Source organism: Chiloscyllium punctatum, chromosome 49 (genome assembly GCF_047496795.1).
Source record: "Chiloscyllium punctatum isolate Juve2018m chromosome 49, sChiPun1.3, whole genome shotgun sequence".
In the NCBI taxonomy this organism is placed as follows: domain Eukaryota; kingdom Metazoa; phylum Chordata; class Chondrichthyes; order Orectolobiformes; family Hemiscylliidae; genus Chiloscyllium; species Chiloscyllium punctatum.
The window spans coordinates 26,124,629-26,147,839 of NC_092787.1; the positions used below are offsets into that span (position 1 = coordinate 26,124,629).

At 52.8% G+C, this 23,211-nt stretch overlaps 1 protein-coding gene across 2 annotated transcripts in view; it reads left to right on the forward strand.

The window, feature by feature from the left end:
• Nucleotides 1-1,102: 1,102 nt before the first annotated feature.
• The window catches only part of LOC140469438 (fibrinogen C domain-containing protein 1-like), a 37,661-nt gene continuing 15,552 nt past the window's right edge, over nt 1,103-23,211 (forward strand). The window contains exons 1-3 of one of the 2 annotated variants that reach the window (XM_072565954.1): nt 1,103-1,444; nt 21,322-21,795; nt 22,752-22,914. In XM_072565954.1, the coding sequence (XP_072422055.1) occupies nt 1,379-1,444; nt 21,322-21,795; nt 22,752-22,914 (703 nt within the window). In that variant the 5' untranslated portion in view covers nt 1,103-1,378. Of the gene's footprint in view, nt 1,445-1,511; nt 1,584-21,321; nt 21,796-22,751; nt 22,915-23,211 lie in introns of those variants that run through there. The other variant, XM_072565955.1, reaches the window with a different exon arrangement.

A 23,211-nucleotide genomic window follows, 5' to 3' on the forward strand; every position in this document is an offset into this window, starting at 1 on the left:
GCTGGGGTTGTTTGAGAGGGGAGGGAGGGAGCTGGGGTCGTGTGAGAGGGGAGGGGGGAGTTGGGGTCGTGTGAGAGGGGAGGGAGGGAGCTGGGGTTGTTTGAGAGGTGGGGGAGAGCTGGGATCGTGTGAGAGGGGAGGGAGGGAGCTGGGATTGTGTGAGAGGGGAGGGGGGAGCTGGGGTTGTTTGAGAGGGGAGGGGGAGCTGGGGTTGTTTGAGGGGGGAGGGGGGAGCTGGGGTTGTTTGAGAGGGGAGGGGGGAGCTGGGGTCGTGTGAGAGGGGAGGGGGGGAGCTGGGGTCGGCAGTATTTGAATGAGCCGCTGATTACAGCTGGAAGGCGGCGAGGTGGAGGGGCTGAGGAGGCAGGAGGCTGTTCCCTCTCTCTCTGCAGGGAAGCTGTGGTGAGCTCTCTCCCCTGCTGGGCTGGGCTGGGCTGTGCTGGGTTGGGCTGGGCTGGGAGGGGAGTTGTGTGCACACTCCAGCTTCTCAAACTGACTCCGGGAAGCAGCGAGGAAACTATCTCCTGACCTCGACAGCATGTTCTCACAGACCAGAGCCCCCACTCCACTCTCCGTCCACCGTGAGGGATAGGAAGATTGGTCCTCGATGTCTTAGAGCCACTCTCTCCTTAGCTCTCTCTCCCTCCCTCCCTCTCTCTCTAATACCCTCCCTTCCTCTCTCGGTGTGTCTCTGTCTGACAGTCTACCTGGATCTCTTCTCTCCATACACCCACTCTGCCATTCTCTCTATCATTCTTTCTCTATTATCACGATCATTCTGTCTGCATCTCTCTATCACTCTCCATCATTCTTTCTCTATCACTTTCTCTCTCTATCATTAGCATTCTGTCTCTCCCTCCACCATTCTCTCTCTATCATCCGCTGTCACTATCAGTCTCTGTACCTCTCCATTATTCTCTCTCAGTCTCTCAACCTCTATCACAATCATTCTCTCCGTCTCTATTATCTTCTCCTCTGCCTCCACTACTCTCTCTCCCACCACATTCTCTCTCTCTCTCTCTCCCACCACATTCTCTCTCTCTCTCTCTCACCACATTCTCTCTCTCTCTCTCTCTCTCACCACATTCTCTCTCTCTCTCTCTCTCTCTCACCACATTCTCTCTCTCTCTCTCTCTCTCCCACCACATTCTCTCTCTCTCCCACCACATTCTCTCTCTCTCTCCCACCACATTCTCTCTCTCTCTCCCACCACATTCTCTCTCTCTCTCCCACCACATTCTCTCTCTCCCCCCACCACACTCTGTCCCCCCCGCCCCCACACACTCTCTCCCATCACTCTCTCTCTCTCTCTGTGCTGTCTCTGGTCCAGTTGTGTTGAGCTCCGGATGAGGGAGCATCTTTCCTGTTCCCTCTGAGTATGACGAATGGCCGGTGGAAAGGTGTGGATGGCATTCAGAGAGACAGCCCTGAGAGCAGCTCCCAGGTAAATGAGCCTGGCGATGACACGGACGCGCAATTTCCCACATGTGCGACGATTCAACCCTCTCTTGTCGGGTTTTACAATTCGTTAATAATTTTACTTTAGATTTTACTGGAGGATCGGATTCTCGGAAAAGCTGGAGGTTAGCTTAAAACCGTGAGGAATTTCCTGCTGGTTATTTCAGGGTGAAATCAACATCGGTCAGTTTGCATGTGGAAATTAAACTGGGACGGTGCGTGTTTGGCTGGTGTGTTTCCCCCCCTGCTTTAGGACAGGGTCTTGGGGGGACTGGGTAGTGTTGGATTCCTGATTTACTGTCCAGTTCGGGAAAGTCTGGCCTGGGTCAGGGTTCCTTCATTGTACCGACCACCCAGCTCTGACATTGTCTCTGCCCGACTCAGGAAACAGGCTTCTTAATAAGGGACCTGGGTTTTGGTCGCACCTATCACAGCCCCCGGGTGTCCCAAAGCGTCTTAGAGTCAATCAAAGACCTGTGTTCTCGCTCTTGTCCTGCAGACACGCGTTAGCGCCCCCTATATGCACAGCAAGCTCCCACCAAAAAAAAACAGGAGGTGGGAAGCAGACAACCCGTTCCTGTGAAATTGATAAAGGGATAAATATTGGATGGGCACGAGGGATATTCCTCCTCTGTTCCTCCAGGGGATCTTTGACACTCATGTGACAGGACAGAACCTGGTTCTCATCCAAAAGACAAGCCCAGCACTGTGAGACTAAACTGCCTTACTTCTTAAGTAAAGGGATAGAGTCACCATCGTCTTTATTGGTCAGTGCATGGAGTTGGGGAGGTCATGTTGTAGCTCTACAGAACATTGGTTAGGCCACTTTTGGAATACTGCGTGCAATTCTGGTCTCCCTGCTATAGGAAAGAAATTCCAACTTGAAAGGGTTCAGAAAGGATTTACAAGGATGTTGCCAGGATTGGAGGGTTTGAGCTACAGGGAGAGGCTGAACAGGCTGGGGCTGTTTTCCCTGGAGCGTCGGAGGCTGAGGGGTGACCTAATAGAAGTTTATAAAGTCATGAGGGGCATGGATAGGGTGAATAGCCAAGGTCTTTTTCCCCGGGGTAAGGGGGGAGTCCAAAAGTAGAGGGTAAAGGTTGAAGGTGAGAGAGGAAAGATTTAAAAGAGACCGAAGGGGCAACTTTTTTCACACAGGGGGTGGTACGTGTATGGAATGAGCTGCCAGAGGATGTGGTGGAGGCTGGTACAATTGCGGCATTTAAAAGGCATTTGGATGGGTATATGAATAGGAAGGATTTGGAGGGATATGGGCTGGGTGCTGGCACATGGTTCTAGGTTGGGTTGGGATATCTGGTCGGTATGGATGGGTTTCTGTGCTGTACATCTCTATGACTCTATGATCATGGGGGGGGGGGGGGGGAGGGGGGAGTGTCCTATTATACAATCACAGAATCATCACATTGCAGAAAGAGGCCATTCAGCCCATTGAATCAGCACCGGCCTTCTGAAGAGCCTCCCACTGTATCCCTGTAACCCTACATTTCCCATGGCCAATCCACCCTAACCTGCACATCTTTGGACTGTGGGTGGAAACCGGAGCACCCAGAGGAAACCCACGCAGACACGGGGAGAATGTGATGGTTTAGCCTGAGGGACACTATGGCTCAGGTGAGGGGAGAGATTGAGAAGCAGACTGCTTCATGGTAATCTCAGCCAGTGCGGGAACAGGACCCATGCAGTTGGCATTGCTTACCTGCCATCCAGACAACTGAGTTAATTGTGATGCAGTAGTAGTGTCCCTACCTCTGAGGCAGGTCAGATTAGATTCCCTACGGTATGGAAACATGCCCTTTGGCCCAATAAGACCACACCGACCCTCCGAAGAGTCACCCATCCAAACCCATTTCACTACATTTATCCCTGACACTATGGGCAATTTAGTTTGGCCAATTCACCTGACCTGCACATCTTTGGACTGTGGGAGGAAACCCACACAGACACGGGGAGAATGTGCAAACTCCACACAGTCACCCGAGGCTGGAATCGAACGCAGATCCCTGGTGCTGTGAGGCAACAGTGCTAACCACTGATCCACTGTGTCACCCTTCTGGAGACCTCTATTCAGAGATGTGGAAGCATATTATCGCTGCACAGGTAATTTAGAAAATCTAAAAAATGATCCCCCTCCTCCCCCTCCCAGGGCAGTGCAACAGTCCATCATGACGGCCCTGGGCCTGGATCATGTACTCCCCCCCTCCCTGGAAGGCGACTCAATGTTCTGACTCAGAGGCGAGGGTGCTACTCACTGAATCACAGCTGACACTGCACCTGGCAGTGGGGAGTGGGCTGGATGGTGCGGTTTGTGCTTTGGCAGGTTCTGCGTGGCTTATTTTGTAATAGAGTTGAGAAAATCGACAGTGAACAAAGGTGTTTATTGCACCAGGAGCTGAGGGAAGTTTTTTTTAAATCTCTGTAAAGATTAGAAATGGAATTCTGAGAATTACTTGATGGAGGCGAGAGGAAAATTAGCGTTGGGGAGTGTACAGGGATAAAGGATAGGTTTATCCTGCAGTTTCTGGCACTGAGTAGATTCAGCTCCTGGTACCTTCTGTCACCCACAGTGTCTGAGAACTCCATAGCCTCTCAGTAATGACCTTGACCCAAGGTCCAGGATTCACACACACAGCCATGAAAATACCTGTCTGTTCCCCAAACCAATCTCCCATCATTCAGAGGTATAGTTAGTAACCAGTGGAGTGCCATGAGGATCAGTGCTGGGTCCACTGCTTTTTGTCATTTATATAAATGATTTGGATGTGAGCATAAGAGGTACAGTTAGTAAGTTTGCAGATGACACCAAAACTGGAGGTGTAGTGGACAGCGAAGAGGGTTACCTCAGATTACAACAGGATCTTGGTCAGTTGGGCTCATGGGCCGAGGAGTGGCAGATGGAGTTTAATTCAGATAAATGCGAGGTGCTGCATTTTGGAAAGGCAGATCAGAGCAGGACTTATACACTTAATGGTAAGGTCCTGGGGAGTGTTGCTGAACAAAGAGACCAGGTTCATAGCTCCTTGAAAGTGGAGTCACAGGTAGATAGGACAGTGAAGAAGGCATTTGGTATGCTTTCCTTTATTGGTCAGAGTATTGGGTGTAGGATTGGGAGGTCATGTTGCAGCTTTACAGGACATTGGTTAGTCCACTTTTGCAATACTGTGTGCAATTCAGGCCTCCTTGCTACAGGAAGGATGTTGTAAACCAGGAGGACGGAGGTGGCCATGGGCTCCTATGTCAAGTTATTGCTCTCGATTGGTCCTCGTTGAACCCTCATCTTTCACAAAAACAAATCACAAATGGGGAAGAACTTTCCTTTCTCTCATAGTGACCCCATCAGCTGTTCATCCAAAATGCTCCAGCATCTTTGCTGACAATTGGAAATCCCACTCTCTCCGGTTAGGAGCTCAGTTAAACGGCAGGAAGTGGGATTTAAAAACAAAATTCCCTCCTCACCCATAAAAAATTGCAATAGGGTTCTTGTGGCGTAGTGGTGACCTCCCTAACTTTGGACCAGGAGGCCTGAACTCAACCCTCCTGCTCCAGAGGTGTGTCACAACATCCTGGAACAAGTTGATCAGAAAATAACCAAAAAAAACTTACAGACCTGACCCAGAGGCTGTGAGAGCCAGCATCGTGCTGTGGGAATGCCAGTTAGTGCCTGGCCTCGTTGCTGGCCTCCCCTTGATAATGCACACGATGGAGATAGGAAAATGCTGGAGAAACTCAGCAGATCCTGCAATGTCTGTGGAGGGAGAAACAGAGTTAATGTTTCGAGACTGGTCAGCAGGAGACTCATAGAGACGGAGGTGGGGACTGCAGATGCTGGAGATTAGAGTCAAGATTAGAGTGGTGCTGGAAAAGCACAGCAGGTCAGGCAGCATCCGAGGGGCAGGAAAATTGCCATTTCGGGCAAAACGAGACTCATAAAGTCACACAGCACGGAAACAGACCCTTTGCTCCAACCAGTCCATATTGACTCCAATCCCAAACTAAACCAGTCCCAGCTGCCTGCTCCTGGCTCATATCCCTCCAACCCTTTCATATTCACGTACTTATCCAAATGCCCTTTAAATGCTGTAACTACTTCCTCTGGAAATTCATGCTACACACAAACCATTCTCTGTGTAAAATAATTGTCCCTTATGTCTTTTTAAAATCTTTCTTCTCTCACCTTAAAAGTACGCTCCCTAGTTTTGAGATTCCCCCATCCTAGCTAAAAGCCATCTGCCGTTCCCCTTATCCACGCCCCTCATGATTTTATAAACCTCTGTAAGGTCACCCCTCAACCTCCTACGCTCCAGTGAGAAAAGTCTCAGCCTGTCCAGCCTCTCCTACAACTTAAACCCTCCACTCCTGGTAACATCCTAGTAAATCTTTACTGGACCCTCTCCAGTTTAATAACATCCTTCCTGTAACAGGGCGACCAGAACGGGACACAGTTCCCCAGGAGAGGCCTCATCAACTTGTGTGCTCTCTGCCCCTTTCTCCTTGATGACCTTTCTGCCACCCACTCCCTGCTCCTCACCTCGAAGCTGCAGGGTCACTACATTCTGAGAGCTGGAATCCACAACATTGTGACTCCAAAACCCAGATTATTAACTCCAGAAGCCAGTGTGCAAGCTGCTCAAGTTGATGACACTGTGTCTATTCTGGGCTGCACAGAACAATTTCACAATGTCCAATCCTAATTCTCTGCATTTCATGATCTTTCAAGCTACCACAGAGAATTTTAAGCTGCCCCAGAATATCTGTTCTATTCCAGTTTCTACAATACATCCTTGTTCATACAGTTCCACAATACATCTCCCTATTTCACTCTCTCCTCAATTGTTTCACACCATTCCACATAATTCCCAGTGATTTCACATTACTCCTGAACATTTTGCAATGACACCATGTTGCATTATTCCACACCCTCTCATTCTACACTCTATATCAGACTCTATTCATCAATATCCCAAACAATGAGAAGAACAGGAACAGGGTATTCAGGGCCTTGATCTGTTCTGCTATTGAATTAGATCTTGCCTGATCTGTGCCCCAATATCAACTATTGGTCTTGGCTCCTCAACTTTATCTACTGGTCTTAGTACTCAACTTTATCTACTGGTCTTAATACTCAACTTTATCTACTGGTCTTGGCTCCTCAACTTTATCTACTGGTCTTGGTATCCCAGCATTATCTGCTGGCCTTGGTACCCCTACCCTTAATTCCTCATTTACAGGGAAGCAGTTGCAATGTAACCACACCAGTATAGCGGAGGCCAAGGCTAATACGTTGTGGACATAGGTTCAAACCCCACCACATCTATCAGCTTCTGGAATTTAAATAGATCCCTGAAAGTTGCCACCCAGGTTGATAGGGTTGTTAAGAAGGAATACGGTGTGTTAGCTTTTATTGGTAGAGGGACTGAGTTTCAGAACCACGAGGTCATGTTGCAGCTGTACAAAACACTGGTGCGGCCGCACTTGGAGTATTGTGTGCAGTTCTGGTCACCGCATTATAGGAAGGATGTGGAAGGGTTCTGAGGTGATTTAGTGGGATGTTGCCTAGTGTGGAGGGAAGGTCTCATGAGGAAAGACTGGAGGGCCTTGAGGCTGTTTTAATTAGAGAGAAGGTTGAGAGGTGACTTAATTGAGACATACAAGATAATCAGAGGGTTAGATAGGGTGGACAGGGAGAGCCTTTTTCCTCAGATGGTGATGGTGAGCACGAGGGGACATAGCTTTAAATTGAGGGGTGATAGATGTAGGACAGATGTCAGAGGTAGTTTCTTTACTCAGAGAGTAGTAGGGTGTGGAATGCACTGCCTGCAACAGTAGTGGACTCACCAACTTTAAGGGCATTTAAATGGTCATTTGATAGACAAATGAATGGAATAGTGTAGGATTGATGGGCTTCTGGCTGGTTCCACAGGTTGGCGCAAAGGACCTGTACTGTGCTGTAATGTTCGATGTGAACTTCAATTTGTTAATAAATCTGGAATCTAAAGCTGGTAGTGACCATAGCAGCTCTCACCTTGTCGTAAAAACCCAACTGGGAAAGAAAACTCCTGTCCTTACTCATCCTGGCTATGTGTGGCACCAGTTCTCTGGGATAGCTGATCAAATCACACAGTTCAACGGCAATTAGGGACAGGGAGTAGATGATGGTCAGCATCCACATCACATGAGAGAATAAGAAGAAGAAACCCCCTTATTCAACCAATCTCACTTTGAAATTACTGATCGACTCCCAGCCTCAATGGTGCTTTGCGGAAAGTGAATTCTACATAATCATAGTAATAGAAGCAGGAGTAGGCCCTTTGGCCCATTGAACCTACTCCACCATTCATTAAGATCATGGCTGATCTATCCATCGTCTCAGCTCCTCCCACCTGCCTTATCCCCATAACCCTTAATCCCCCTACCATGCAACAACCCATCCAACTGTATCTTGAATATACTTAATGAAAGCTGCCTCTGCTGCTTCCTTGGACAGAGAGTTCCATAGATTCGCTTATCTCTGGGAAAAGCAGGTCCTCCTCTTCTCTGTCCTAAATCTACTCCCCCTAATCTTGAGGTCATGCCCCCTAGTCCTAGTCTCACTCACCAGCGGAAACAATTTGCCTGCCTCTCTCCGGTCTATCTTTCATCTATCACTCCCCTTCATGTTAACAATTGCTTTCTGATGTCACCCTTAAACATCCTGGCTCCTTGTCTTCATATCTTTAATCAAGCTGTTGCAAAGATGTTATGACCCACCCTCTGGAACAGATGGGACTTGAACCCAGACCTCCTAGCGCAGGACTAGGGACACTACCAATGTGTCACAAACTCCCAGAGGTGGATTTTTTTGGTTCTGATTCCTTGTTCTGAATCATACCATAACAAGGAACAGATCATCTTGATCTATCCTATCCATTTAACTGCCTTAAACACTATAACTAGATCACCTCTTAATCTGCTTTACTTAAGCAAATATAAGCCTCTTGGGTACACCTTGCTGTCAGAATCTAATGCTGGTTCCTCCGTCTCCCCTTTTCTCCTGTTCCCCTTGTGGGTTTCAGTCCAATTTGGTTGAAAGATGATTAGTACACACATGCCTTGATGAATTGATTGTTGTTAATGTACCAAGATACGGTGAAAAGTGTTGTTTTGCCTGCTCCCCAGGTAGACCATACTTTACAGAGTGCACCAGGATAGCAGAACAGAGTGCAGAATACAGTGTTAAAGCTGCAGAGAAAGTGCAGAAAGAAAGATCAAAATAAACGTTTGGGAGGTCTGTTCATAACTCTGATAACAGTCTGGCACTCATTCACAATAATTAATTAAGTCACCAAAGATATTCAGCTGGCTTGCAATTTTCCGATCTTGCTTGCTTCCCTACTTACAAAGTCGATCAATAATATTTTCCATCTTTGCAATTCCATGGGGATATCATCATCAACAGCAGCAAAATATGGATATGAAATTCCATCAGTCAAACCCCGAAACACACAAGCAAAACTTCAAAATCTCGTCAGCCTGAAATTAATCTTGTCACAGGAACTCCAAAATATTAATTGTCATGCACTCAGCACAGGAGAGAAGGGAAAACATTGATAATTACGGCAACAACGGATATATTTTCGCCATGAGCTTTCTTTTGAAGGAATCAGTGTTAGGCAGTTCCTGCAACTTGAATTTTGTTGCAATTCTTCAGAATTTGCCCTGGAGTGCTGGAATTGAACATTTTCTTTCCTGTTTTTCGATAAACAAGTTTCAGGGATATAATCATGGAGATGTTCAAATTAATTAGGACTTCTGTGATTTTACTGTGACCAAAGGTTCTTCTACGTGAAGGGTAAACTGCCTTTATATTCTCTCGAGTTTCAAAGAACAGGAGGAAATAGCCCTGCAGTACACTCTTTGTGACATCCATGTTCATGTTGCTCGCTCCACATTACATCCTCTAACCCGAAAAGCAAATGCTTCAGGTCCTTTTCACTCAGATCTTCAGCCAGCTTCCATCGAAAGGCATTGAAGTTACTTGTGGGTCAGTTTGACAGGGTAGTACACTCATCATGTCATCACAAGGTCATTGGTTTAAGTCTTCATTCCCATGCAATGCCAAAGGAATCACCGCACTCAAGGCAGGTCAGTGCTGAGGGAGTGGGCACTGTTGGAGGGTCAGTGCTGAGGGAGTGCCGCACAGTCGGAGGGTCAGTGCTGAGGGAGTGGGCACTGTCACAGGGTCAGTGCTGAGGGAGTGCCGCACTGTCGGAGGGTCAGTGCTGAGGGAGTGGGTACTGTCACAGGGTCAGTGCTGAGGGAGTGCCGCACTGTCGGAGGGTCAGTGCTGAGGGAGCACCGCACTGTCGAAGGGTCAGTGCTGAGGGAGCACCGCACTGTCGGAGGGTCAGTGCTGAGGGAATGCCGCACTGTCGAAGGGTCAGTGCTGAGGGAATGCCGCACTGTCGAAGGGTCAGTGCTGAGGGAGTGCCACACTGTCGGAGGGTCAGTGCTGAAGGAGTGGGCACTGTCTGAGGGTCAGTGCTGAGGAAGTGCCGCACTGTCGGAGGATCAGTGCTGAGGGAGTGCCACAGAGTCGGAGGGTCAGTGCCTAGGAGTGGGCACTATCCACAGGGTCAGTGCGGAGGGAGCGCCGCACTGTCGGAGGTTCTGTACTGAGGGAGTGCTGCACTGTCAGAGGGTCAGTGCTGAGGGAGTGCCGCACTGTCGGAGTGTCAGTGCTGAGGGAGTGCTGCACTATCGGAGGGTCAATGCTGAGAGAGTGGGGCACTGTCAGAGGGTCAGTGCTGAGGGAGTGGGCACTGTCGGAGGTTCGGTGCTGAGGGAGTCCCGCACTGTCGGAGGTGACTGCTGAGGGAGTGGGCACTGTCCGAGGGTCAGTGCTGAGGGAGTGCCACACTGTCGGAGGGTCAGTGCTGAAGGAGTGGGCACTGTCTGAGGGTCAGTGCTGAGGAAGTGCCGCACTGTCGGAGGATCAGTGCTGAGGGAGTGCCACAGAGTCGGAGGGTCAGTGCCTAGGGAGTGGGCACTATCACAGGGTCAGTGCTGAGGGAGCGCCGCACTGTCGGAGGTTCTGTACTGAGAGAGTGCTGCACTGTCAGAGGGTCAGTGCTGAGGGAGTGCCGCACTGTCGGAGTGTCTGTGCTGAGGGAGTGCTGCACTATCGGAGGGTCAATGCTGAGAGTGTGGGCACTGTCAGAGGGTCGGTGCTGAGGGAGTGGGCACTGTCAGAGGGTCAGTGCTGAGGAAGGGCCGCACTGTTGGAGGGTCCGTGCTGAGGGAGTGGGCACTGTCACGGGTCAGTGCTGAGGGAGTGCTGCACTGTCGGAGGGTCAGTGCTGAGGGAGTGGGCACTGTCGGAGGGTCAGTGCTGAGGGAGTGGGCACTGTCAGAAGGTCAGTGCTGAGGGAGTGCCGCTCTGTCAGAGGGTCAGTGCTGAGGGAGTGGGCACTGTCGGAGGTTTCAGTGCTGAGGGAGTCCCGCACTGTCGGAGGGTGAGTGCTGAGGGAGTGCCACACTGTCGGAGGGTCAGTGCTGAGGGAGTGGGCACTGTCTGAGGGTCAGTGCTGAGGAAGTGCCGCACTGTGGGAAGGTCAGTGCTGAGGGAGTGGGCACTATCACAGGGTCAGTGCTGAGGGAGCGCCGCACTGTCGGAGTTTCTGTACTGAGGGAGTGCTGCACTGTTAGAGGGTCAGTGCTGAGGGAGTGCCGCACTGTCAGAGGAGTCAGTGCTGAGGGAGTGCCGCACTGTCGGAGTGTCTGTGCTGAGGGGAGTGCTGCACTATCGAAGGGTCAGTACTGAGGGAGTGCTGCACTGTCAGAGGGTCAATGCTGAGAGTGGGCACTGTCAGAGGGTTCGTGTTGAGGAACTGCCACATAGTCGGAGGGTCAGTGCTGAGGTAGTGCCGCACTGTCACAGGGTCAGTGCTGTGTGCCGCACTGTCGGGGAGGGTCAGTGCTGAGGAGTGACGCACTGTCGGAGGGTCAGTGCTGAAGGAGTGGGCACTGTCAGACAGTTAGTGTTGAGGGAGTGCTGCACTGTCATAGGGTCAGTGCTGAGGGAGTGTCGCACTGTCGGAGGGGTCAGTGCTGAGGGAGTGTGCACTGTCCGGAGGGTCAGTGCTGAGGGAGCACCGCACTGTCACAGGGTCGTGCTGAGGGAGTGCCGTTCTGTCGGAGGGTCAGTGCTGAGGGAGTGGGCACTGTCAGACAGTTAGTGTTGAGGGAGTGCTGCACTGTCATAGGGTCAGTGCTGAGGGAGTGTCGCACTGTCGGACGGTCAGTGCTGAGGGAGTGGGCACTGTCACATGGTCAGTGCTGAGGAAGTGCCGCACTGTCGGAGGGTCAGTGCTGAGGGAGTGCAGCACTGTCGGAGGGTCAGTGCTGAGGGAGTGGCACTGTCATCGGGTCAGTGCTGAGGGAGTGGGCACTGTCACATGGTCAGTGCTGAGGGAGTGCCGCACTGTCGGAGGGTCAGTGCTGAGGGAGTGGGCACTGTCACATGGTCAGTGCTGAGGGAGTGCCGCACTGTTGGAGGGTCAGTGCTAAGTGCCGCACTGTTTGAGGGCCAGTGCTGGAGAGTGCCGCAGAGTCGGAGGGTCAGGGCTGAGGGAGTGGGCACTGTGGAGAGGTCAGTGCTGAGGCAGTGCCACTCTGTCACAGTGTCAGTGCTGAGGGAGTGGGCACTGTCATAGGGTCAATGCTGAGGGAGTGGACACTGTCACATGGTTAGTGCTGAGGAAGTGCCGCACTGTCGGAGGGTCAGTGCTGAGGGAGTGCCGCACTGTCACAGGGTCAGTGCTGAGTGCTGCACTGTTGGAGGGTCAGTGCTGAGGGAGTGCTTGTGGAGTCAGAGGGTCAGGGCTGAGGGAGTGGGGCACTGTTGGAAGGTCAGTGCTGAGGGAGTACCCCACTGTCACAGGGTCAGTGCTGAGGGAGTGCCGCTCTGTCGGAGGGTTTTGCTGAGGGAGTGCCGCACTGTCGGAGGGTCAGTGCTGAGGGAGTGCCGCATTGTCAAGGGTAGATGCTGAGGGAGTGCCGCACTGTCCGGAGGGTCAGTGCTGAGGGAGTGCCGCATTGTCAAGGGTGGGTGCTGAGGGAGTGCCGGACTGTTGGAGGGTCAGTGCTTGAGGGAGTGCTGCACTGTCGGAGGGTCAGTGCTGAGGGAGTGCTGCATTGTCAAGGGTGGGTGCTGAGGGAGTGCCGCACTGTCGGAGGGTCAGTGCTGAGGGAGTGCTGCACTGTCGGAGGGTCAGTGCTGAGGGAGTGCCGCATTGTCAAGGGTGGGTGCTGAGGGAGTGCCGCACTGTCGGAGGGTCAGTGCTGTGGGAGTGCCGCATTGTCAAGGGTGGGTGCTGAGGGAGTGCCGCACTGTCGGAGGGTCAGTGCTGAGGGAGTGCTGCATTGTCAAGGGTGGGTGCTGAGGGAGTGCTGCACTGTCGGAGGGTCAGTGCTGAGGGAGTGCCACAGTCAAGTGGTCAGTGCTGAGGGAGTGCCGCACTGTTGGAGGGTCACTGCTGAGGGAGTGAGCACTGTCACAGGGTCAGTGCTGAGGAAGTGCCACACAGTTGGAGTGTCAGTGCTGAGGGATTGGGCACTGCCACAGGGTCAGTGCTGAGGGAGTGACACACTGTCGGAGGGTCAGTGCTGAGGGAGTGCCGCACTGTCCGAGGGGCAGTGCTGAGGGAGTGCCGCAATATCGGAGGGTCAGTGCTGAGGGAGCGGGTACTGTCAGACGGTCAGTGATGGAGAAAGTGCCGCACCTGTCGGAGGGTCCGTGCCTTTGAGGGGAGTGCCGCACTGTCAAAGGGTCAGTGCTGAGGGAGTGGGCACTGCCACAGGGTCAGTGCTGAGGGAGTGACACACTGTCGGAGGGTCAGTGCTGAGGGAGTGCCGCACTGTCCGAGGGGCAGTGCTGAGGGAGTGCCGCAATATCGGAGGGTCAGTGCTGCGGGAGTGCCGCACTGTCAAAGGGTCAGTGCTGAGGGAGCGGGGTACTGTCAGACGGTCAGTGCTGAGGGAGTGGGCACTGTTGGAGGGTCAGTGCTGAGGGAGTGCCGCACTGTCACAGGGTCAGTGCTGAGGGAGTGCCGCACTGTCGGAGGGTCAGTGCTGAGGGAGTGCCGCACTGTCGGAGGGTCAGTGCTGAGGGAGCGGGTACTGTCAGACGGTCAGTGCTGAGGGAGTGGGCACTGTTGGAGGGTCAGTGCTGAGAGAGTGGGCACTGTCATAGGGTCAGTGCTGAGGGGGTGGGCACTGTCACATGGTCAGTGCTGAGGGAGTGCCACACTGTCGGAGGGTCAGTGCTGAGGGGGCGCCGCACTGTTGGAGGGTCAGTGCTGAGGGAGTGGGCACTGTCTGAGGGTCAGTGCTGAGGGAGTGCCGCACTGTCGGAGGGTCAGTGCTGAGGGAGTGGGCACTATCACAGGGTCAGTGCTGAGGGAGCGCCGCACTGTCGGAGGTTCTGTACTGAGGGAGTGCCGCACTGTTGGAGGGTCAGTGCTGAGAGGGTGCAGCACTGTCGGAGGGTCAGTGCTGAGAGAGTGGGCACTGTCATAGGGTCAGTGCTGAGGGGGTGGCCACTGTCACATGGTCAGTGCTGAGGGAGTGCCACACTGTCGGAGGGTCAGTGCTGGGGAGTGGGCACTATCACAGGGTCAGTGCTGAGGGAGCGCCGCACTGTCGGAGGTTCTGTACTGAGGGAGTGCCGCACTGTTGGAGGGTCAGTGCTGAGAGGGTGCAGCACTGTCGGAGGGTCAGTGCTGAGAGAGTGGGCACTGTCATAGGGTCAGTGCTGAGGGGGTGGCCACTGTCACATGGTCAGTGCTGAGGGAGTGCCACACTGTCGGAGGGTCAGTGCTGGGGAGTGGGCACTATCACAGGGTCAGTGCTGAGGGAGTGCCGCACTGTCACAGGGTCAGTGCTGAGGGAGTGCCGCACTGTTGGAGGGTCAGTGCTGAGAGGGTGCAGCACTGTCGGAGGGTCAGTGCTGAGAGAGTGGGCACTGTCGGAGGGTCAGTGCTGAGAGAGTGGGCACTGTCATAGGGTCAGTGCTGAGGGGGTGGCCACTGTCGGAGGGTCAGTGCTGAGAGAGTGGGCACTGTCGGAGGGTCAGTGCTGAGGGAGTGTGGCACTGTCAGAGGGTCAGTGCTGAGGGAGTGTGGCACTGTCAGAGGGTCAGTGCTGAGGGAATGCCGCACTGTCGGTGGGTCAGTGCGGAGGGAGTGGGCACTGTCACAGGGTCAATGCTGAGTGTCGCACTGTTGGAGGGCCAGTGCTGAGGGAGTGCTGCGGAGTCAAAGGGTTAGGGCTGAGGGAGTGGGGCACTGTTGGAGGGTCAGTGCTGAGGGAGTACCCCACTGTCACAGGGTCAGTGCTGAGGGAATGCCACTCTGTCGGAGGGTCAGTGCTGAGGGAGTGCTGCACTGTCGGAGGGTTAGTGCTGAGGGAGTGGGCACTGTCACGGGGTCAGTGCTGAGGGAGTGGGCACTGCCAGAGGGTCAGTGCTGAGGGAGTGGGCATTGTCCGAGGGTCAGTGCTGAGGGAGTGCCGCACTGTCGGAGGGTCAGTGCTGAGTGAGTGCTGCACTGTCACAAGGTCAGTGCTGAGGAAGTGCCGCACTATTGGAGGGCCAGTGCTGAGGGCGTGCCACAGAGGGTCAGGGCTGAAGGTGTGGAGCACTGTGGGAGGGTCAGTGCTGAGGGTGTGCCACACTGTCACGGGGTCAGTACTGAGGGAGTGCCACACTGTCAGAGGGTCAGTGCTGAGGGAGTGCCGCACTGTCACAGGGTCAGTGCTGAGGGAGTGTCGCACTGTCGGAGGGTCAGTGCTGATGGAATGCTGCATTGTGGGAGGGTCAGTGCTTAAGGAGTGGGCACTGTCAGCGGGTCAATGCTGAGGGAGTGCCACACTTTTGGAGGGTCAGTGCTGAGGGAGTGACGCACTGTCGCAGGATCAGTGATGAGGGAGTGGGCACTGTCGGAGGGTTAGCGCTGAGGGAGTGGGCGCTGTCACAGGGTCAGTGCTGAGGGAGTTGCCACACTGTCAGAGGGTCAGTGCTGAGGGAGTGCCACAGTGTTGGAGGGCTCAGTGCTGAGGGAGTGCTGCACTATCACAGGGTCAGTGCTGAGGGAGTGCCGCACTCTCGAAGGGTCAGTGCTGAGGGAGTGCCGCTTTGTCAGAGGTTCAGTGCTGAGGGAGTGCCGCACTGTCGGAGGGTCAGTGCTGAGGGAGTGGACACTGTCGGAGGGTCAGTGCAGAGGGAGCACCGCACTGTCGTAGGGTCATGCTGAGGGATTGCTGCTCTGTCAGTGCTGAGGGAGTGGGCACTGTCGGAGGGTCAGTGCTGAGGGAGTGCTGCACTGTCACGGAGTCAGTGCTGAGGGAGTGCCACACTGTCAGAGGGTCAGTGCTGAGGGAGTGCCGCACTGTCACAGGGTCAGTGCTGAGGGAGTGTCGCACTGTCAGAGGGTCAGTGCTGATGGAATGCTGTATTGTCGGAGGGTCAGTGCTTAAGGAGTGGGCACTGTCAGCGGGTCAATGCTGAGGGAGTGCCACACTTTCGGAGGGTCAGTGCTGAGGGAGTGACGCACTGTCGCAGGATCAGTGCTGAGGGAGTGGGCACTGTCGGAGGGTTAGCGCTGAGGGAGTGGGTGCTGTCACAGGGTCAGTGCTGAGGGAGTTGCCACACTGTCAGAGGGTCAGTGCTGAGGGAGTGCCACAGTGTCGGAGGGTCAGTGCTGAGGGAGTGCTGCACTATCACAGGGTCAGTGCTGAGGGAGTGCCGCTTTGTCGGAGGTTCAGTGCTGAGGGAGTGCCGCACTGTCGGAGGGTCAGTGCTGAGGGAGTGGACACTGTCGGAGGGACAGTGCAGAGGGAGCACCGCACTGTCGTAGGGTCATGCTGAGGGATTGCCGCTCTGTCAGAGGGTCAGTGCTGAGGGAGTGGGCACTGTCAGAGGGTCAATGCTGAGGGAGTGCTGCACTGTCACGGAGTCAGTGCTGAGGGAGTGGGCACTGTCAGAGGGTTAGTGCTGAGTGAGTGGGCACTGTCACAGCGTCAGCGCTGAGGGAGTGCCGCACTGTCGGAGTGTCAGTGCTGAGGGGGCGCTGCACTGTCACAGGGTCAGTGCTGAGGGAGGGCCGCACTGTCAGAGGGTCAGCGCTGAGGGATCGCCGCACTGTCTGAGGGTCAGTGCTGAGGGAGTGTGCACTGTTGGAGGGTCAGTGCTGAGGGATCGCCGCACTGTCTGAGGGTCAGTGCTGAGGGAGTGTGCACTGTCGGAGGGTCAGTGCTGAGGGATCGCCGCACTGTCGAAGGGTCAGTGCTGAGCGAGTGCTGCACTGTCACAGGGTCAGTGGTGAGGGAGTGGGCACTGTCGGAGAGTCATGCTGAGGGAGTGGGGCACTGTTGGAGAGTCAGTGCTGAGGGAGTGCTGCATTGTCAGAAGTTCAGTGCTGAAGGACTGCTGCACTGTTGGAGAGTCAGTGCTAAGGGAGTGGGGCACTGTTGGAGAGTCAGTGCTGAGGGAGTGCCGCACTGTCGGGATCGTGCTGCTTTGGATGAAATGATGAACTCAGGCCCTGTGTGCTCCCTCAGGTGTGTGTAAAAGATCCCTCGATTGTCAGTTGTAAATAGTGGTCCCTTTAAGAATGAGGCAGGTCATGCTCAGGAACAGTGAAAGCAGCTGATGCTCCCTGTAGCATATGGTTCAGGGCCTATTTACAATTGGTAATTCATTGAGAAACGTGGGTGCTTTCCTGGTGGAGGATAACAGAGCATTGTAACCCAGGTAATTTGGCGGTGGGAAAGAAAACATACAGCAGTGCTTTGAAGCATCTCTGGATTAAAAAGTGGGGCTAGTTTTCGGGTCCTCTTGTTGCAAGTGGTAGTGCCTCTACCTCTGAGGCTGGAGGACTGTGTTCAAATCCCATGCACTCCTGAGGTGTGTCATAGCATCTCTGAACACATTGCTTCGAAAATTTCCAGGGCTTATTTTCAGGGATGTGCAAAAGCAGCCCCAAGAATGAGAAAGAAAAGGGGTTAATTTGCAGCACTTGGGGAGTTGGTTTGGTGAGGGAAGGGGACAACCTGGAGAGCCTATTGAACATTGATAGACAAACAAGCGATTATAGAAGACAGACTGTCTTAAGTGCGTGACTCGCAATGTAACATGTGCCATTACTCGTCAATACTTAATCACTCACCCCACGTTACTGATTCAGATTAATAATTCATCAACATATTGTTATTTGTGGGTCCCATTGGATGATAAAACCAAACTGACAGGATCTGGGCTGTGACATCACACTCACCCACCACCACCAGAAATATTAATCAACTCTTAATTGTTCCTCTGAGGCGATCCAGCAATCATATTCACGACAGGCAGTTTAATAAGGTGGCAACCACTACTTCTCCGGGGGGGGTAACTGCATGGATGGAAATCCCAACAACATTGTAGGGCTCACATCCTGCAAAATAAATTAAACAGACTCAGAAACAACCAGCTTTGTGTGTTGTTTTGTTAAGTTTGCAGCGGTCACGATGTGAAACCCAGGACATGCTGAATTTGTGGGGAGAGGCACAGGGTATGTCTGACACGTTAACCTTCAGCAAGACACCCAGTGGTTCCTCAGCGAGATCACCAGCAAGGAACACTAACACCTAGTGAAGGCAGGGCGCTCCAGCAGTCAGGAGAGGGGAGGTGAACAGAGGAGCTTAAAAGACGAGATGTGGTGGGTTTCTGCCTCTTGTTCTCAGAGTCAGGTGTGTCGTAAGCTCTCCGAACACGTTGCTTACAAAATTTCAAGGGCTATTTTCATCGTGGGTTCAAGACCCACTCTCCAGCTGTGAGTACAGAACCCTGACTGGACAGCTCAGTGCAGCACGACCTGACAGCTTCCCTGTCTGAGGTGCTGTCCTTCAGGAGAGAGATGCTGAACCAAGACTCACAGGCAAAGAGCCTTTCGCTGTCATAGAACATAGATCATAGAAAAATACAGAGCAGTACAGGCCCTTTGGCCCACGATGTTGCGCCGATCCAAGCCCACCTAACTACACTAGCCCACTATCCTCCATATGCCTATCCAATGCCCGTTTAAATGCCCATAAAGAGGGAGAGTCCACCACTGCTACTGGCAGGGCATTCCATGAACTCACGACTCGCTGAGTAAAGAATCTACCCCTAACATCTGTCCTATACCTACCACCCCTTAATTTAAAGCTATGCCTCCTCGTAATAGCTGACTCCATACGTGGAAAAAGGTTCTCATGGTCAACCCTATCTAAACCCCTAATCATCTTGTACACCTCTATCAAGTCACCCCTAAACCTTCTTTTCTCCAATGAAAACAGCCCCAAGTGCCTCAATCTTTCCTCATACATTTCATTTGAGGATGAACAGGGAATTCCACTGGGAGCACTAAAAACTAATGCTCACCTTAACCAATATTTTCAAAGCAAATTCATCGAATCCCTGCAGTGCGGAACGAGGCCATTCAGCCTATCAAGTCTGCTCCAACCCTCTGGACAGCATCCTACCCAACCCTTATTCCCTGTAACCCTACATCCCCCATGGCTAACCCACCTAGCCTACACATTTCTGGACACTATGGGCAATTCCCATGGCCAATCCACCCTAACCTGCACTTCTTTGGACTGTGGGAGGAAACCCCACGCAGACACGGGGAGAATGTGCAAACTCCACACAGACAGCCACCCGAGGGTAGAACCAAACCCAGGTCCCTGGTGCTGTGAGGCAGCAGCGCCAACCATTGAGCCGGCCAATTATTGGGTTCATTTCACATTGCTGTTTCAGGGATCTTGCTTTGTGCTGTTTTGCTACATTCCAGTATTTAGCGACCACTCTGTTGGTTGGAATGCACTTCAATACCTCCTGACATTAAGGAAGGTGCTATGTAAATGCAAGCCCTTTGTGATGAGTGGCTACTTGTGGGGGAGATTAGAAAAAAAATCACTTGTTTCTCAAGAGCTGATAGTCACTATAGGCACCAGGATGTTGGAAATGACAGTGAATCCTGACAAAGATCCTGTCTCATTAACTTCAGCTCGAAGCTGACATGCAAAACTAAACAAAACCCACAGCACAAAATCCTCAGTGTTTATAATATATTTGCATTTTGACTCATTAATTACTGTGTAGGTTTTAATTTCCATTAAACACTTCGAAGTGCCATCAGTCAACAAGTGGACTGCATGGCAAAATCAGATGTGCTTATTCAACCCACTGTGGACTTGAACTTCACTTCATTTGAAGCTCTTTATTTGAGTTTTAAACCCTTACCTTCATTACATCAAAGCTTAAATCCTCATCCTTACACCCAATGTGCACAAACTCCCAGGCCTGTGGGTGGCACTGCTGCCTCACAATGCCAGGGACCCGGGTTCCATTCCAGTTGAATGTTAAAAGTTAAATTGGAAAATCTCTCTGACACTGATGTAATATTAAAGAGTTAAACAGCACTGAGTGAATATTCTGGAAGTGGGGGGGGGGGGGTAACATTCATGCAAAACTGTGAATCACCCACACCCCAATTAGACAGTCATTTGTTACTACTCTCCTACTATTATCAAATTAAACTATCATTCAATCTCTTCCGTTCAGAAATGCTTTCATAAGCCATCCCCTGGAGCTAGGTATGTCGCACCTACATTGTCTTGGGGAATCCCTGAGTCAGGGAATCATCTGCGTAGTGATTTCCCAGGATCAGGGCATTTACCTTATCTCCATGGATGACCTCATCCTGCCATTGTACCTGGGGTAACGTGTGACTGTGAGTAACTGGGGGTTGTCGAGTGGTATGTGACTATGGGGGAGCAGCCAGAGTATCTGTAAGCAGGGCCAACTGACCTGTACAAAGGGGATGTGCTTTCTTTGTTCAGGGCCTCACTTTGACTCAACTCGTGCATGGAGGGTCAAAGGGGGATCACCTATCTTGTACAAGCTTTAATAAACTTGAACTGTTTGCAGAAGTTAGTATGTGCGAATCACATCTCATGTGTGAAACCTCGGGAAAAGAACCTAACACCAGCCTTGGTCAGCTGTCTAAGTTTGTCTATTCTTCCTGTGTCTATGTGGGGTTCCTCCCACATATAATTGTAGAGGAATCATCGAATCCCTACAGTGTGGAAGAAGGCCATTTGGCCCATCAATACAGGGACAATGTGCAAACTCCTCACAGACAGTCACCCAAGGCTTGAATCGAACCCAGGTCCCTGGTGCTGTGAGGCAGCTGTGCTGACCACTGAGCCACTGTGTTGCCAAAGCTGGATTTGCTATGCTAAATTGCCCTGTAGTGTTTAGGGATGTGCAGGCTCGGTGGGTTAACTTTGGTAAATACGGGTAACGGGGATACAGATGCATGTTCTTCAGAGGGTCAGTGCAGACTCAATGGACCAAATGGCCTTTATGTGTATCCTATGCAATTCCTTTGCAACCCACACTGAGGTGTACACCCCTGACCCCGCTGTTCCCAGGAAGTACTGCTGAAAAAGGCTGGAATCCAACCCAGATCCCTGGCACTGTGAGGCAGCAATGCTAGCCACCTATGGGTGCCACAGACGTTATGCAAACGTTTCATCTTGCGTTGACCTGGGTAGACTCAGCCACATGCTACATTTCAAAAGAAGCAGCAAAGTGTACTGCATGAGAAGAGGGTGCTGATTGGTTCATGGCATAGCCTTGACCATTCAGAGTTGACTTGGCGTCCGATTTTGTTCCACAACGGTTTGGGGGCATTTATTTACGAAGGTGAAGTCTGAAAGTGCAGATCGTTGGTTAAGTATTGAGTATGAATCCTAATTTCTCCAATTCCCTGCTTGTTCCAGAAGCTGAGCTGTGGTTACACCTTGTGTCTGGTGCTGCTTTTCCTGGCAGTGTTACTGGCTGTGGCTGTGACCGGAGCTCTCCTCTTCCTCAACCAGTACCACCACACTGCGGATACCCGTCCTCTCATCAGCACCAACCAGGACAAGATGCAGGCCCTGGTCACCATCGACCAGGCCGACAGCTCCAGGATCAACATCTTCATCGATCCGAACTGCCCGGATTACAGGGGGGACCTGGCCCAACTGGAAGCTCTGCACTCATCCCTCCTCACAGCCGTACTCGGTCACCGGGATGAGCTGAAAGCCTCAGAGGGGCAAGACAGGGCACTCCTGGTCAGCGTGGCAGACCAAGTGTCCCGGCTCATGACCCGCACGGCCCAGCTCAGGCAGGATTGTGAGGCCCTGAGGCGAGGCCAGGCTGGCTTGAGCCAAGAGCTGAGTTTGCTTCAGTCTGAGCAAGGCAGGTTAATCGAGGTAAGGGACCGAAAGGGAATGATACTGGGGTCATTGTAAAGGCTGACGGGCTAGACAGTTACACACATTAACACACTGACCTTGCTAGGAGGAGGTGGTGTGGGGGAATGGGGTGTAGGGGAAATGGGGTGTAGGGCGCATGGGGTGTGGGGATGGGGTGTGGGGGTGGGATGTGGGGTATGGGGTATGGGGATTGGGTATGTGGATGGGGTGTGGGTATGGGGATGAGATGTGGGGATTCGGTGTGTGGTATGAGGATGGGGTGTGGGGTATGGGGTGTGGGGTATGGGGATGGGGTGTGGGGTATGGGGTATGGGGATGGGGTATGGGGATGAGGTATGGGGATGGTGTATGGGGATGGGGTGTGGGGTATGGGGTGTGGGGACGTGGTGTGGGGATGGGGTGTGGGGTATGAGGATGGGGTGTGGGGTGTGGGGTATGGGGATGGGGTGTGGGGTATGGGGTATGGGGATGGGGTATGGGGATGAGGTATGGGGATGGTGTATGGGGATGGGGTGTGGGGTATGGGGTGTGGGGACGTGGTGTGGGGATGGGGTGTGGGGTATGAGGATGGGGTGTGGGGTGTGGGGTATGGGGATGGGGTGTGGGGTATGGGGTATGGGGATGGGGTATGGGGATGAGGTATGGGGATGGTGTATGGGGATGGGGTGTGGGGTATGGGGTGTGGGGACGTGGTGTGGGGATGGGGTGTGGGGTATGAGGATGGGGTGTGGGGTGTGGGGTATGGGGATGGGGTGTGGGGTATGGGGTATGGGGATGGGGTATGGGGATGAGGTATGGGGATGGTGTATGGGGACGTGGTGTGGGGATGGGGTGTGGGGTATGAGGATGGGGTGTGGGGTATGGGGATGGGGTGTGGGTTTGAGGTTAGGACCGGACTGGTTGACTTGGCCACTTCTCCATGTGCCCATTGAGCTCATTCTCTTCTGTCGCAGCTGCTTTCACAGACACAGGTGAACCTGGCCAAGGTGGTGGGTTCAGTGGGTGACACACTCAACTCTCTCCAGCAAGGACATCTGGGAGGAGCTGCCAGGTCCCAGGGCAAGGCTGACCTAATGAGGGGGCCCAGCAGAGAGCACCCCCGGGCTTGCCCAAATGGTGAGTTCCATACCCCTGCTGTGACTCAGCCCCATCACCTCCTGCATTCTTCCTGGACCATCAGCCATTCTGTCCAACTTTGAACCACTTTCCTGGGAGATAGCCATCCATAACCGAGAAAGACACAGAGAGACAGAGTAAGGAATAAAATAAATCTCTCACAACGTCAGGATATCTTCCAATGCCTCCCAGACAATAAAGTGCAGTCACTGCTGCCATGTAGGATATGCAACAACCAATTTGCACACAGCAAGATCCCAAAGAAGGTAGTCTCAGTGTGGCGAAATGTTTTTTTAG